Genomic DNA, 17099 nt, shown 5'->3' with positions numbered 1-17099 from the left:
AGATTGAAAGAGACCAAAAAGATAAATCTGTGGGAAAAAAAAAAGGTTCACCTAGCATTTGCAAATTTATTTCACTCTAGGAATCCGTTCACAATCTACATTATCATATACGTTTGCAAAATGCTAATCTATACATGACGTTACCAGGGCAACGTCGTCTTGCCACAATGTAAGCTTCCGGGAGGGTAGAGAGACGTTACCTCTCCCGTTCCTCTCCGGACCTCCAGTGCCTGCAATGCCAAACACATAGTAGGTGCTCCCAATCGATTACGACTGAATGTCCATCCACCGTTTCTGAATGTCCACAGGATACATGACAGCCTCTAACTCTCCCTTCCTGTTGACTCTCTTTAGATTAAGTTGGATGCTGCGAAAATCAGACTACCTAGGCTGCCTCATGGCTCCTACACGCCCACAGGAACGAGGCAGAAGGTCTTCGAGATCTGTGTCTGCGCCAACGGCAGGCTGTTCCTGTCCCAGGCGGGAACGGGCTCCACCTGTCAGATCAACACAAGCGTCTGCCTTTGAGGGACGGTGCAGAGCGGACGCTGTCGGCAGCATCAGGGCCTTTTTTTGGCTTTACACACTGGCTGCCAGCTCTTTTTACTAGAACACAGAAAGCCTATCAAAGACCTTGTGCGTGCGTGCGTGCGTGTGTGTGCGTGTGTTTGCGTGTGTGCATAGATATAAATATATATAAATATATATATAAATAAATATATATATCCTCTGTATAAAAAAGGTTTCAGTACAAAAGGAACCATGGGTGACCCTGTGATATCCACCGTCATTTCCATCCCAGCCCCACCCCCTACATGATAAATCCGACACGAATTCGAGCCCTACTCCCCAGACCCTTCAGAATGTCACAGTGTGTGGACACGTACTGAGCATTTACCTACGTGTTGGAGTAACAGCCTGTCTTGGCCTTCAGTGTCATTACAAGGCAGTGATGGCGGGAATTTGCAGGTCACGCCCGAGGGCTGAGACCCTTGTAGTAAAAGCAGACATTGAGTTTCCACTTTTAGCTTCGATACAGCTGGCCACCTGCACTCTCTTCAAGGTGGGGGTGGGGGCGGCGCCAGCGAAGGCCACCAGAGGAAGTCGGAATGACTGTTCTGCTTTTGCAGCCAAACGTGTTGGGGCTTCTGTAGCTGGATGATGAGGACGATGGACTTTAGCCAAGTTTGAACTGCTCACCCAATTCCTGCTAGCTTCCTTCCTTCAAACTCACATACTATCCCACAGTCAAAATAGGAGCTGTAAATCAGCGCAAAATAGAATTACAGCTGCTCCTCAGCCGGCTGGAAGCTACTCAAAGCCCTGACAAAGAATAAATGGGCGATATGTCTCTGTTTAAAGGAAGAGAAAAAAAGGCTGTTACGTCCTCACTTCTGACTTGATCCGACAGACACCTACCCAAAATGATCGGGTCAATCAAAACCCTTCGGAGTGGAACCTCTGCCCCAAGAGAAGCTATTTGGAGGTGGAACTCCAAGAGTAGCGTCAGGAACCTACTTACTTTGCACAGGTTCCTCCGGATCGGTAGGTCATTCAGAGACATGCCTTTTCTTTTTAAAGGCATGCACAAACTCTCTGCCTTCCATCTTCAAATATATTTTTTCAGGGTCCGGAGAGTCCTAGTTCTAAATTTACCATTCTGTTTTCTGTAAGACTAGTGACCCAGGAGTCACAGATCGAAAGCACCACGTGGCCCCAGAAATGCTCACTGAAAGTGCATATAGACTGAGTCAAGTGTCTCCATGAGAACCACTGTGTCCCTGGGCCCAGCGGCACCCGCTCCCTGTATGTGGAAGCAGCTCCCTAATTCCCGCCATCAGCTACCTCTCATCCGTCCGCGCTCATCCTCACGCTCCAGGGTCACCCTGGTCTGCTCTTGTGCTGGGACAGGGGATTACACCGTCTCTGTTCAAAGAGGGGGAAACTGTGCCTATGCCTTAAGTCAATGCACTCAGCAAGGAGAAGCACACCCTGTTTATCCTGTCGTTACCTGCAGTTTACTTTGAGTGATTGGAGGGGTTTCAGAATGCCTAGGCATCTCACAGCCGGTAGACCAAGTGGCCGACGGATGTGGACTCCACGGAGCCCGGCATGGAGACGCAACGGGCTTAGACAGTTCTGAATGCCGTTTGGCGAGCAGTGGCCCCACGGTCCTAAATCCAGTTGTATTTGTAGACCTGAATGGCATTTATTTTTTTTTCCTCAACAAGGTTCTACTTTGTCTTACTTCACAAGCAGGGGGAGATTTGCCACAGCAAACAAGTAAGAGGTTTCGTGTATTTGAGACGACACTCAAGCCTCAGGCTGAGGTTTGCACACGTGGGACGTAAAAGCAGGTTGTGCGTGGCTCACTCACTTAGAGGTGGGGGCAGGAGGGATGGGTCTAGCCTGCGCGGCGGCCCTGCTGGCGCCCAGACCCCAGGCTCCCTCCTGTCTCTCTTGCTCAATATCCCTATAGGAGAATTGGGTTGTTCGAGGGTGAGATGATAAGACTGCTTCATTTACCACACTGCGGTCTGAAAACGAAAACCCCCAAAAGATACCCAATTGCTCTGGGTCAGTATTATATACATCCTGTAGGATCACGCTTCCAGAATCGACACGTAGCACACCCAGAGGTTTTTCCAAGTAGGAAAGGCCCTCCACGGCAACTGGAGGCACCAACCGCGTACCATTCAGATCAGCAGTCGCAGGTCTGAGGTCCCTTGTGGCTAAAAACCTGAAGACAGAGGGTTGTTTTTGGTTTTTTTTTTTTAAGCAAACAGACCATCTTTGCATTCGGTCATCTCAAGTACATAATCTACGGATGACAAGGGAACGGAAGGTTCCCTGAACCTCTGCCGTCTACTTTTGTTCTAATCATTACACAAAAGTCTGAGATCAGCACCTGGGGCATTTTTATGCCAATAGAAAAGACGGGTGTGATCCCACTTGCAAAATTTAATCCTAAAGGTAATCAGATCTCAAACAGAATAAAAAGAGTAACAGCCACCAAGAATAGACATCTAGCGCCTATGAGGACAGACATGATATCACACTCAGATTTGCATTTGTGCTAAGTGTCCACAATATACCAGGTAACAGGCAGGAAGCTTGGAATGCATTGAAGTGTGTATTTCAGTTCAGACTTTACAGTTTGGTAAATGCATATTGAGTCATTCAATGTATATTTTTTTCTCCCAACTTCCACCAACTAGAATATTTGTCTACAGTCATAAGAAAAAGCTTTACCTGAATTCTGGGAATAATAATAATAATAATAAAAAAAACTCTTTTACATTAAAATCTTATAACCTCTAATTTTAAAAAATGAGATTCTTTCTAATCTCTCTGAACAATATTTTCTAGACAATCACAGCTTTCAGTATATTCAGCAGTGGGTGGCTGAACCGAGAGTTCAAATGAATTTTCAATATTCTAGACGTTCTGGTATGTCAACCTTCTTCAGAAAAGATTTATAAATTAGGTTGATCTCCAGTTATGCTTACCACTGAGTTCTATCTGATAGCCGCTCACTAAGTACTAAGAGTTCATTCTTAGGGAGGTTTTCAAAAACCCTTATGCTGGCATCTGTCTAGGTAGAAACTGGATGGGTTTAAGCTTGTAAACTTGACTCGGTTTTCAACTTCCTTTAGGCCAGTTTTTCCCTTGAATGACTTTCATTGTATATCCAGCATCACAGACCAAAGACTGCTTGGGGCTTGACCCTAGAACAGGAGTCAGCACACTCTGGTCCCCTAGACCCACTGGGACTGATCATCCGTCTTTGTAAATAAAACTTGATGGTAACACAGCCACGCCCATTCATCCATACTGGACCAGGACAGATGCGTATCTGTGCCAGAGACCTCGGGGGTCCCATAAAAGTTACCAGTTGGTTCTTTATGTAAAATGTGTGCTGACCCCTTGCACTGAGGTCATTTATCACCTCATTTGGGTTGCAAACAGCAGGAGAGAGAGCAAGTGATATTATGAGTAAGCTGACATTTCCACGTGTGCTTGGGGATATCAATACTTGATCAGAGAAAAAATGGGCCACCTTAACACTACGTGTAGAAGAGATCCACTTGTCTGGGAAACAGGCTCCCAGGATTCTTGGGAATGGGGAGGATGCAATTAGGGAAAGGTTTACTGGAAAAGGAAAGCTTTGATCTTCCAAAAGCTTTTCCCTAGGACCCCTAATATATACGTGGTCTCTCTGGTCAGCATCACTGTGTGACAAGAAGTAAAGCAGGGGGTCCTTTGATTTAAATTTAGTATCTCTGTCCTGATGAAATATTTCTGCAGTCTCTGCTCATCTTCCCCTATTCCAGAAAGATGCCCATACCATGGTCTCCCAAAGAATATTTTTGACTTGACACATCTCTTTGGCATCCATCACCTCAGTTATTCATACATCCCATGGACTTGCTTTCCTATGACCACATCAGGCCTGAAGGGTTGATGGGACCAATAAATAATTAGAAGTATTCAAAGAAATATCTTAAAATACATAGGAAAAAAAAATATAGAAGACTTATTTCATGAAGCTATTGCTGGGGGTTGCAGTGGCGGGGGTGGCGGTGCAGACCCACATGAATACCAGTTTGACATTGTTTCCAAGGATCTGGGTCATTGGTTCTTTGCTGTAATAGGAGTACAAAGAAAGACCTATTTTGAATTCCAACATCTCTGCCTCTGTGTAGCCAGGCAGGTTCCTCCAGAGACTGGTCCCCTCAGCCTGCATCCCTGTTGCTAACCCAGGGCTTTCTGCTCCCATCCAGTGTTGTTAAAATGACATCAGTTATGAATGATTCTTTATAAGTGTGAGTATTCATGTTGGGGAGCAAAGTTGCTTTTTTTTTTTTAAAAATAAAAATGCCCACCATTGACCAGACCCTAATCAGTGTCACTTAAAGGGGTCCTTCAGCATTTTACCTGGATTCAACTGAAAGAGTAAATCAGCCTTCACAGGAGCAGCTACACGAGAGTACCTTGCTTTTGTTTATTTTAGGCAAAAGGCAGCCTGATGTTTGGACCAGGGAGGTAAACAGACCCCTTTAAGCACCTGGTCCTCATTTTCTAAGGCGCTGTGAAAGGTGACAATCTCGTGTCAGTGAACGGTACACAAGACCCCTCTCCTCTCTTTCCCCTGCACCAGGAAATCTTAAGCACAAAAAAGATGAGGAGAGCCCTTCCCGGAATGAGACATTGCATGGCGCCCCAGTAGCAGGTGGGGAAAAAAGTCGTAGTAAAAGAAACAACCTTAGAAAAACAGGCCTTTTATCTCAAAGATAAAATGTCTCTCTTCCGCTCTTTCATCACTTTCTGCTCGGTGGCAGGCTCCCCCAGCGCCTACAGATTTCCATTAAAATAGTCAAAGCTACCGCATGGGGATGTCAGATACATCTCTTTCTTGCTGGTAATCGGAATTTAAAATTATACAGTTGCCTCTGAGTTTCTCATTCACAAAGCTAAACCACTGATAAGAGATAAAGCACTCTGAAGCCTGGGCTGCAGCCCGCAGCCCCTGCCCACCGCGCGCATTAGCCCTTTCAAAAGCAATGTGATTTCTATGCTTATTTAAAGCTTTTTTCATAATGGAGCCCTTGAAATTTCTCAAGGCAGGTCTGAATGGCAAGGGGAAAATAATTATTTGTGGGAGGTCCTTGTTTTGAGTATTGTCAGAGCACAGGGATGAAGGAAAACATCCCGTTTGGGGTGAGCCACGCTCCTTGGTCTTCTCCCCTCCTTTTACACACACACAGTGGGAAGTGAGCATCTTCCCTCGAAAAAAAGAAAGCAGAGCAAAGACACGTGAGCCCTTGAGGCCACGGGAAGTGTGATGCCCGAACAGTGTTAGCGACGTGATCGACTCCATCAGTAAACACCTTCTGCCCAGCAAGTTACTATCAGTTCCACTTGCATGAGGTTTGCGATTCAACAGAGGAAACGTTGCTATAGGCAAGACGTATTTTTAGAGTCCAAATCCAGCTGTCGCAATGGGAAACCACAGCAGCGTTCCAAAATGCCTCCTCAAGCGTGTGGACACCCTCACGGGGCAATGAGGGGGTTTTGCTTCATCGCTAAGTTCAGATAAATAAAACAGACAGGAGGCTGCCCTCTTGGGGGGAAGAGGGAAGGAAACACCTGTCTCCCCTAAAATCTACCCTGCTTGTCTCATAGTCCTGCCTCTTCCCATGCCTCTACTCCCTGCTTCCACATCTGGGTTATTTTACTGCAACAGGCAGCTCAGATTTCATAAATTGTAAGTGGGTCAATTCGGTTACACAGGATCAGTAAAGCAAAGAATTGTCTGAGGGCAGGAAGATGATATTTGTTGACACAGAAGGCATTGGTGCCTCTTTACTCCCTAAATGTGTGAAATTCACGAGGTCCTGACACTGGCGAGGGGCGGTGCAGAGGCTCTTTTGAGACATCTGAGCCAAGTTCTGAAACTTCTCTCGAAAAAAAAAGAATCCTACTCGCAGAATTTTGCATAAAATCACAGAGGTCTCCTTGGACCCGAAGCCTACTCTAAGACAGCAGGAGTTGGATTCTATTTTCCGATTACAATCATAATTTTTTATTAACTAATATTCATTGAGCTCTTACTCTGTGCTAGGCTCTGTGCTGAGTGTATTATCTGCATTCACTTATTTCATCCTTGGAGCAATCCTTTGAGTTGGCTTTCATTATAGTCCCAATCTACAGATGTGGCAACTGAGGCTTGGAAAGGTTAGGAAAGGTGCTCAAAGTGACTCGCTAGAAAGGGGCAGAGCTGCAATGTGGGTCTAACTCCAGACCGCTATGCTTGGAAGTCACCAACATGTTCAACTATTTTTCGAGCTGTTAAGAAGGGTCTCCTACCAGTTTTTAGACTAGTCCTTCTTGGGTGGATGAGCCTATAAAACTTTTCTCCCCCTCCCTCCTCTCATCTCTCATCTGTGACGGCAGCCAGTACTGAAATAGAGATACCAGTGGTGAAATTACAGAAGATCTGTCTGAATAATAGAATCTGGAACCAGGAAAAACTAGTTTGCTCCATTATTCTTGTTAAGTCAGACTCCTTGTCCTCACAAATTCAGATGCCTGGGTTGTCAGCTTCCATTTAAAAGAGAAGTATTACTTGATGATCCATAGGTGTGGCTAAACAAACCTGCATTTCCGCTCACATACAGCTCCTGCCTCTGTATCTCACTTCAAAAGACAAAGGTCTTCTTTTAGGTGACGTCTTTGATACCATCTGGTTATCAACCTTCCCTCCCTCTTGTGGCGAGATTCAAGGAAAGATTCATATGGAAGGGAACTCAGTTGCTCTCATAATCCCTGTTCCCCTACAAGACAGTGTTGACTAGCAAGGACTCAGCTGGCACTTGGCAGTCAGCACCCACGGGGGCCATGCTGGCTGGGATAATGGCTGGAGTCCCCCACCCCTATACCTTGTCAGTCATAACATAACGGTCCCCATGTGCAGAATTCTTCTCACCAAAACACGTGGGCCGTCACTACCAATGGATCTGAGTTAGAAAGGGGACCTACTTGTCATTCCTTGTCTCAACAGGGGCCCCGTTTAACCTTGATCCTGTACATTGGACACTGGCGTCCTAGATTCCACAACAAAGCTGGTGGCATTCCCACTATTAAGGGAGAGGATATTTGAGTTCCTCCCAACTTGGTGGCTTTGGGGCCTTTCATCTTCGATGCCAAGGGGTCAGGGTTTGAGCTCTAAGAGTTAAAAGACCTGAAATATTGTGAAGAATGAACTCAGCCAGGGACCATGTGAACAGGAGGTCCTGCTGTCAACCTGCCCCCACCCAGAGCTGAGCGAGCACCGCAGCAGAGGGCAGGGTCCATCCTGCTTTCCTGTGCTTTCTCAAAAGCCCGTGTCTGAGCCGCTAGAGGGCTGTGGACAGAGCTGCTCGCTGCTCCTAACAGTCAGTCCAGTGCCACCCAGGGTCCTGCAGTGCCCTGTGGTCCAGCACCTCCCCCCGCAGCCGCCAGACTTCAGTAAAGGGATGGGCTAAGCAATGTCAAAGATCCTGCTTTACAGTTGCTCATCCTGGGATTTCCTTTTACTGGTGACTGTGTACAAATGACAAAGCAGGAACTGGTACCTTTCATGGGTCTCGTGGAACCAACATCACCAGAGCCAGAAATTAGGTTCCCCGGCAGAGACGGAGAGGTCCTCACACAGCAGGAGGAGGAGCTGGCGGACCTGAATTCAGGGAGGACACAGAACTAACCTAATTTAGATCCAGTGTTTGGCGAGGGGGGCACAGAGTTTCCCATCTGTTAACTACCTCCCCAGTCAAGTGTCTCCCTTTTCAAGGCCACAAGGAAGCAGAAAAACACTTGTTAAGAAGGTCGTGTTTTAGAAGGGAAAGATGGAGGACTGTCCATCAGTGGGCGGGCTCAGTGCACCCCCGAAGAAGCCAGATTCTGGTGCTTTTCACAGTAAAGATCAGGTCACAGAGGTCCCATTTGCTTGGCAATTTTGAAAAAGGAACCCCATTCCCATACATCAGTTGAGTTCAGCCTTGGGGTTATTTTTTGTTTGGTTTGGTTTGGCTTTTCTCCCAGTTTGGGTGTGATGTAAGAAGAGCTTTTCAGTTTGGTTTTGAGTAACATCAATCCTTGCACACTCTATGCAAAAATTTTGTAAGCATTGCAATAATGCTATGAATTACAAGGAACTATTTTAACTTTATTACACTTTCTGTATAAAGAAATTTGTATTTAATATTATTTCAACTGCAGTCTTGTAAAATATATTAATAAAAATAATGATTGGTAAGAAGGAAAGCACCCTTGTCCACTTCTTTAGGGAATGCCACTGTCACAGTGGCTACATCAGTGACTCTGCTGACTCGACCTCAGAAATCAATGTTCAGAGTAACTTCTCTTTCCCATCTCTTTGATTAGTGGCCTAACAATTTTGTTTAGCCATTTGTGTTCTTAGGAAGAGATTCACACAAGCTGCTTTATCAATGAGAGCTTAATATAAGGTAATACACAGCCTGGAAATAGGGAGTCCCCAGGAACTGGAGAACATCAAGGGAACAGCCCTCCCCGACCGCTCTCCCAAAGACCTGCCCAGCCTCCTTTTGCTACAGTCTCCCACTCCCCCCTCCACATCAGTGAAGAAGCCGGTCAGCTTGCTCCGTATTAGGTACAACATTTTTAATCAGGCTACCTTAGCATTCCTGGTCAGCATCTGGATGAGCCAACTTCGAGCCAACTTTTAAGCCAACTGCCCATCCCTGGTCCACTTTTCATCCTCTTATAAAGAATATCCAAACCCTGCTCCTCTAGTTGGGGGCAATTTATGGTAAGAAAGGATATCATGGCAGAACACACCACAGTCAGCCCTCCACTTTGAGCGTCTCCCCTCTCCTGGCCTTCCACGATGCTGACCAAGTTTTTGCACCTACTATTCCACCCACTTAGAATGCTCTTCCGTGTAGCATCACCCTGTCACAGGACATTATCCCTCGGGATCCCATGCTCATTTCACCTTTTCTCTGTAGTCCTTACCATTCTTTCTTGAATCTCCCATTACTTGGCTCTAATTTCTTTATAATTCTATATGGCACTATGATTTACCTATTTACCTATCAGCCTGGGACCCTAAGATGCTTGTATTCATTGTTACCTTTTGTGAAGTAGTAATGACATATCTACATCGCCTCTCATAATTACACGGTAAGGTGGAAAGTTCATTTCCTCATCGAGAACATCTAAGACTGAATTTACAGATCCAATACACGGCAGACCCTGGGCGCGTTCCCAGCTGCATTTTCACTGTAGGCTACATCCCATCACGTTTAGCTCCTTGACCGCAAATGACACTGAAGCAACGTTACAGAATCCTCAAAAGGTAAAAGCCTATGAAAAAACTTTTATTCACAGGCAGAGTGCAGCTTATCTCCAAAGATGCAGTACTTTTATTTTATTGGTTTCCTTTTTGGAGAAAACTTACCCCCCAAAAATCTAAATCAAAGAGAATGAAATCAGAGAAGACACCATTCAAGGGACCTGATGTATTCGTGCAAAGCATATGAAGCACAGCTGAAATGATACAGAAACATTAATGAGAAGGAAAGGCTGTTACACGTGAGTCACACTGATTGACATCATTGTTGGTATAAAATCAGAAAGCAGATCAAATACCAGGTAGCTAAAAAGAGCTCTGTGCATGTTCTTCCATTGAAGGAACATTTTTTACCTGGCACATAGGTCTACATCAGTAACTTTTACATTTCCTCCTACTTGACACCTTTGAAAAAAGATGTAAAAATTCTGAACTTCAGTTAGCAACCAAGCCCTACTTTATCAAAGGAAGAGAGCCCAGGGTACAGAGGCGGGGGATGGGGATGACAGTGCAGAGACATAAACACATTTCAGAAAAAACCTTGTGTGCAACATGTATGAATTAGCTTCTCCAATGAAGTCCAACGACAGGTTAATTTTAGCCTGTGAATGCCAAATTTTAATTATCCTCAATGACACCCAGTACTTGTGGTTGAGGATCAATTTCCAGCCCCCCATGAAGACTCTCATGACCATCAATGAGAGACAGCAGATCAGACTTTAAGACTTCTGGGTGCAAGTAATTAAACATAATGATAGAATCCTTGTGAGACAGTATATAGAAACTATTACAATTTAAAGTGGATATATAAAATGTGAAAATAGAGTCTTCTAAATTATGTAGGAAGTAAGAATTTTGAATGACGAAGTTTAGGATAATAGGTTATTAAATCAAGACAGAAACTAACACTAAATCATCCATTGTCATCTATTAAAACACTAAGTCAAAAGTTGCATTTAAAAACTTGGTGGGCAAAAACTAACCTATAAAACTTGAATAAAAAGAAAATCAGTATTTTAAAGTAGACTTCATGGTAAAAAGTATCAGGAGAGATTAAGATCAACAGTATGTAATGAAGTTCCTGTCTGGTTGATTAGATTTAAACTATTCTACTAAACAGGTGAGTAGCAAAAACCAAAAATCCAAAACTTCAAAATATAAGAAGAAGAAAATTTGACAAATAAAGTGGGAGATTTCCACCACTCTTTCTAAACTTACAAAGTGGAAATGCATTAACAAAAAAAATCACACACAATGCACACACACACACAACTACACATGGCATCAAAGAGATTGCCCCATGATCGTATAAAAGACATACGTATAATCTCAAAATAAGAACGTTCAAAAAACCTTTTCAGACTACATTCTCTGAAAGTAGAAAAGGAGGATATGTTTATATTAATATAAAAATCCCAGAAATTTCAGAAGTGAGAAACACTTCCCTACTTAGTGATTTGAGAAAGGAACCCAGCCTATTTAAAGAGCAATAATAAAACTCTACCAGTTAAGCAACTTGGCCAAAGCAGCCTTCCGTCATCAGAAACGCATTTAAACTTATCCTAGAGAAATGAATAAACAAAGCGTTCAACTTAAGACTCCAAAATAATCAGCAGAAGAAAAATCAACAATACATATAAGATGGCATAAACAATTCTAGATTTTACATCTTAAAACGCTGAAATCAAAAAGATGATAAAACTCCATAAGAGGCTGTTCATATGTGGAATCTCACAAAACAAACAAAACAGAAATACAAAACAGAAACAGACTCACAGACATAGAATACAAGCTTGTGGTTGCCAAGGGGGCGGGGGGCGGGAAGGGATAGACTGGGATTTTAAAATGCAGAATAGATAAACAAGATTATACTGTATAGCACAGGGAAACATACACAAGATCTTGTGGTAGCTCACAGAGAAAAAAATGTGACAATGAATATATATATATATATGTTCATGTATAACTGAAAAATTGTGCTCTGCACTGGAATTTGACACAACATTGTAAAATGATTATAAATCAATAAAAAATGTTAAAAAAAAGATGATAAAACTGCTGATAGGTATTAAAAAACATAAAAAGAAATTTAAGATACGTATAAAATGTTATAGCAACATGTTATCTCCTTATATGAAAAACAGAAAGCCTCAGTGATGTGCCATTTTAAAAATTAGCCAAAATTAACAAAGTAAAAGTTAGTACTTGTTTCTTAAGTAAAATAGTTTTACTTAGGATTTCTATCCAAGATACACCTTTCCTAATATTAACTCATCTTTTAAATGTACTGCACATGAACACAGACATTCACAAAGTTACGCACAAAGAAAACCTGCCGTGAGATCTGCTGTAATCTACGCGGAAAGATGTAAACATTTGTGAGAGAGATTAATGAACAGATCAAAATTGATAGAGACAGTGTTTTCCTTCAGGTTAGTTTACACATTTAACAAAATTCCAATCAAAATCCCAACAGAAATTTTCTGGGAAGTAAACAGAATAATTCTCAATTTTATCAGTCAAAATAATTTTTTAAAAAAATGCAAGGACTATCATACAACAAGCCACTGAAATGACACAAACCAGACTATTTAAAAGCACAAAATAGCAGTAATTAGATGGCAATGTTTCCAAAACAAAGTACAATCTATTGCATTTGGGGTTATTTCCCCACCAAGAGAACACCCTCTCTTTCCTTTGGCTTAGCCCTGCTCACTCTAAGATCTGGCTCAGACATCATCCCTCCCTTAAGGCAGGTTTCCCTGACATGCTTTTCCCGGTGGACCGAGCAGCCCTTTGTCTGCACTCCCAGAGAACCCTGGGCACACCTCTGTCACAGCTTACACTGTACTGAAGCAACCCATTCACTCTTCTGCTCACACCACTAGAACGTGGGCTCAAGAACAAAGGCACAGCTTCCTCATTATTTCATCACCTGAGCTCAGCAGAGCGCCAGGTACCTGAACAGAAATACTTGACCAGATCGGAAGACCCAGAAATATACTCCAGTGAGTTTAAGACTCTGTCCTCTCACTTCAGTGGACCGTTCACTTTAAGCACCCCAAAGCAGAGAGCCAGAACAAGAAGGTGATCTCTGTGCCCACTCAGCTCACAGGTGGGCGTCCTCGACAATGAAACAAACAGCTGCAGATATAAGACAATGACAACGTGTACCTGGTGCCAGGGAAGCAGGTGGCTGGAATGCCATTATGCACCCATAGGAAAGGTACTTGATTATTTGATCGTTACTGGGGAAATTGATCAGCAATTTTTTTCCCTTTGGTGAAGGGAAAGAGGGGAAGCTTCAGATCCCCACCTTAAAATACCTCCAGCAGATTAAATAGATTTGTTCATCTAGTATCTATTGAATGTTTATTCTCTTCTAAATGAATAACACACACTCCTAGCCCTTGACTATCTCAAGAATCTACTTGGGTGGACAGAAATCCAAAAAGGCCAATTAACGACATAATTTGGAAGAACTGTGGAAAAAATAGGGGGGAAAAAAAAAACACCGAATAGGAAATTGCTAACAACCACCCTGTGATGGGAGCAAGACGTGACACAGGAAGGGCCAAGAGGAAGGACCAGCGCATTCGAGCATGTGCCGTTTGTTTAGGTTCTTGCTTCCTTAGAGAAAGCTTTTAAAGAATAAAATAACAGCAGTACATGGGAGAAGTGGTGAAAAATCACGTGCTTTTAGGAGCTCATACGAATTACAAAGAACACCATCAAGATATCACCAAGCAAATGATCCAAGGAGAGAAACACATAGTTTACGCCAGCAAAAATAGACAATTATTTTTCCAGTTCTAAGACACTGGAAGATGTAACAGAATAAATAACCACTTTTCAAGATCAACAAAGGATTTGCCTACCTTTTCTACTGAAAAGGAGTGATGAGACAAATGCACGCCTGCACAAGGGTGCGGCGGACACTGGTGTGCACTTTCAGAAAGTGATAGGTCGGTGTTTATAGAAAGTCGTAAAACTGTCCGTACCCTTTGGCCCAGTAATCCTAGCATCAAAATTAATCCAAGCAACAATATTTAAGTAGGAAAAACTTGTTGACAACAGTGATAAACACTGCAGGAGAACTTAAAGATGGGAAAATGAGCGGCACTGCCTGACCGGATGAAGTGGAATGCTTCTTAATTACATCGTGGTTATTTCAACTTGATGGAATATCATGCTAGCTTTAAAAAGAGTTGTGGAAATTTTATTAAACTGAGGCAAAATATAATGTTGAGTGTATAAAATAATGTATACACACGAATCAAGACTTCTAGGGAAAGTGAAAAGGAAGCAAGCCAATTTATTTGCCTGGTGATGCTGCAGGTATATTTTTCTTAATCTTGTCCTTGTATTTACATTTGCTTAATAAACTTTTTCAAAACAGACTAGCATCTGCTCTTTTTCTGTAAAACAGAGTTATCTACGCCTATTTTGACCACACAAATAATCTACAGAAAGGATAATAAACTGTTTAGTACAGTATCATTTTTTTTAATGTGGAATTTGCCTTTTCCCAACCATAGGGGCAATAATAGGTAAATAAATACATGGCACCTTCAATCAATGGAATATTGTAAACATTAAAATAATCTTGGAAACCATAGGACAAAATCACATACTTAAAATAAGTCAAACAGACCTAGAATTACATGAAAGATAACTGCAGCTATATGAAAATATATTTTATAAATATAAGTATTGTTAACGATGAAAAGGGACCACTGATAATTTTTGTTATTCGGCATACACACTCATATTGCCTTATTTCTGTTTTCCTAAACTATAGTGACTTTAGAACCGCTAATTTTGTCAAATGGATGAACAGTAATCACTTTTAAGCTTAGCCAAAAAAAAATTATTACTTTTCAATTTTCAGCCCATTTCAGCCCAGGTCCACCAATGGTCCATTTTGAAAAGAGCTCTGAACACAGAGAACACCTGGGGATTTAAGGTGGGCTCTCCTTCCATCGCACAGAAGATTAAGATCTTTGAAAATGTTCTACTGGTCCCTGTGAAGGTTACAAAGCTCTACTACATATCTGACATCAAAGAACACACCATACATCTAAGCTCTATTTGGGCACCAAGGTTGTAGGAACTTGGCTCCCCTACCGGACTTCAAGCAAGAACCAGGTGAGGAAGGGTCCAGCCCTTCCCAATTTTAAGAGCCCTGAAGGGGGAACCCAAAGTAAACTTTTACCACAACTTGAAATGGATAGTCACCTTACATGGTGACGCCAATAACTGATGGGTCCCGTTTCGGAGACTCTTTCTGATCATTAATATCTCCATTTACTCTCTCCTCTCAAACTCTCCCAAATTCCTCCTGCCTCAACATTCTAGGTTTGCTTTGCCAAGTTAGACCTTATAGTCTCTAATTTCAAGTGGTTTCATAGAGACTTAATACATCTTGAATCCACCCCTCCCATGATTTCTAAGTTTTATAACCCACCTCCTTTAGCTCCCATGATACTGCACATATGACTCCTCCTTCAACATCTGACTTCTCCTCTCTATAAAAGACTCCATAATAGATAACCCACCAAGGTCCTCAGAATCCAAGAGATACTCCCTTCTCTAGTACAATAGACAGTCACCATAGGGGTTCTTCTCTACTCTTTAAAAGCTAACTGTCTGTTATATACTATAATCTGACCCAACTAGTTTGCATTCCTTAATCTTTCCCCCTCAAGCCAAATGGGTATTCTCCAAGAAAATTATGTTTCTTAATAAGAAAGGAGCTTAACATAGAGTGATGGGTACAGACACTGAGGAAGGGCACTGATTTTGGTGTCAACAAGACCTGTGTCTAAGCTAGACCAGCATCTAAGACCAGGTTCCTTCATAAGGAATGCTAGGTAATTCTGATCTCAATAATCTGAGTTCGTGAAAACTTTATCCACCTCTACTCAGTTCTTTTCTTTATTTTTCCTAAACATTGTGTGTACAGTTTACTCTTCTCCATGAAAAAAGAAACATTCCTTCTCTTGAGCCTCTTCCTTTTTTTCCTGGATCTTGCTATAGTTTGCCCATGAGCAAAGTCAGATCTCCCCTGTAACACGTACAGACCCAGATGTGTTCACTCGACCCTGCCCACCTCAAGAAAATTCACCACCCAAATTCTTGAAAAGTCTATACTCACTTCTTCCATTTGTACACCTATATTCTCCAATCTAATTTTTGTCCCTGCATCTAATACGATATTGATCTCTGAGAAGGTCACCACTGACCTCCTAGTGGTCAAATCAGGCTTTCCAGTGGCCACTTCTCCATTTTGACCCCATCCGGTCCTGAGTCCATACTCTAAGACCATGATGGTGGCTACAGAGCATCCACATACTCATCCTATCTCCTTCCAGAACCCCGTGGACACCCAGACTGCCGCCATGACATCCACAGGACCCCAGGAAACATGAACTGCCATCAATAAATAATGGATAAATTAAACCACAGCACTCAGACCTCCTTCGCTTTTCTTTTCCATTTTGATGACAGTTTGGTGATTTCATGACCTTCCAGACAGATCTCTGACGTCTATTACAAAACCTGCATTACTGACTTCATTCCTCTGACAGCTCTATCAAGATTCTGAAAGTTACAAAACCATTTCCACAGAAAAAGAGAAAGGGGCCCAGACCAACTCCTGCCGCTGCGGTGGTAAGTCTTTGCCACTAGCCTCTCCTCATACTTTCTGCTCGCCTTTCACTGCTTCTTTAGGTCTTAGGTCTTCTTCCCCAGCTTTGGACATCAGTCTTTTTTCGTCTGTACAGTAAGTGCAGTTGGCATAAAGGCAATAACCTTTCTTTAATGCTTCTTTTTTTTTCTGCTGCTACCAGAGACTTCACATAAATTGCCAAATAATCCTTTTAAATTATCCCACTTAATTGTCACAGTAACTTAATAAAATAAGCAGGACACTTATATCATCTTGCAAATGGGGAGACTGAGTCCCAGAAAGAGTCAGTGACTCTCCCGGTTTACGTGCCCAGCAGAGGCAGACCTAGACTCTCTCCTGTGCACTTGTGTTTACTGAGCACCAACCATGCAGAAGGGGCTCCAAGCCCAAGTGCCAAGGACCTTCAAAAGATGTCAAGTCAATCTTGCTTCCTGTCTGGCCATTAGTTAGTTATGACTGTGACAAGCCTTGAGCCTCGCCGCCTCCTTCTGCAAAATGAAGGTGTCCACTGAATGCTTTCCACTAGCCCTCCCA

The 17099-nt window shown here is 42.7% G+C and overlaps 1 protein-coding gene and 1 long non-coding RNA gene across 11 annotated transcripts in view; one reads left to right on the top strand and one right to left on the bottom strand.

Annotated features, from left to right (window-relative positions):
* SGCD (sarcoglycan delta) overlaps positions 1-8785 on the top strand; it is a 1022496-nt gene extending 1013711 nt beyond the window's left edge. For all 9 annotated transcript variants that reach the window (XM_072953966.1, XM_072953991.1, XM_072953973.1 and 6 more), the window contains one exon: positions 355-8785. In XM_072953966.1, coding sequence (XP_072810067.1) covers positions 355-528 — 174 coding nt within the window. In that variant the 3' untranslated portion in view covers positions 529-8785. The remainder of the gene's footprint in view (positions 1-354) is intronic.
* Positions 1-17099, bottom strand: part of LOC140691163 (uncharacterized) — a 129525-nt gene that overhangs the window by 68230 nt on the left and 44196 nt on the right. The gene's annotated exons all lie outside the window — the stretch shown is intronic.

This window comes from Vicugna pacos, chromosome 3 (genome assembly GCF_048564905.1).
Source record: "Vicugna pacos chromosome 3, VicPac4, whole genome shotgun sequence".
In the NCBI taxonomy this organism is placed as follows: Eukaryota; Metazoa; Chordata; class Mammalia; order Artiodactyla; family Camelidae; genus Vicugna; species Vicugna pacos.
The sequence above is the reverse complement of the archived record's forward strand: the minus strand, read 5'-3'. Positions and strand labels throughout refer to the sequence as shown.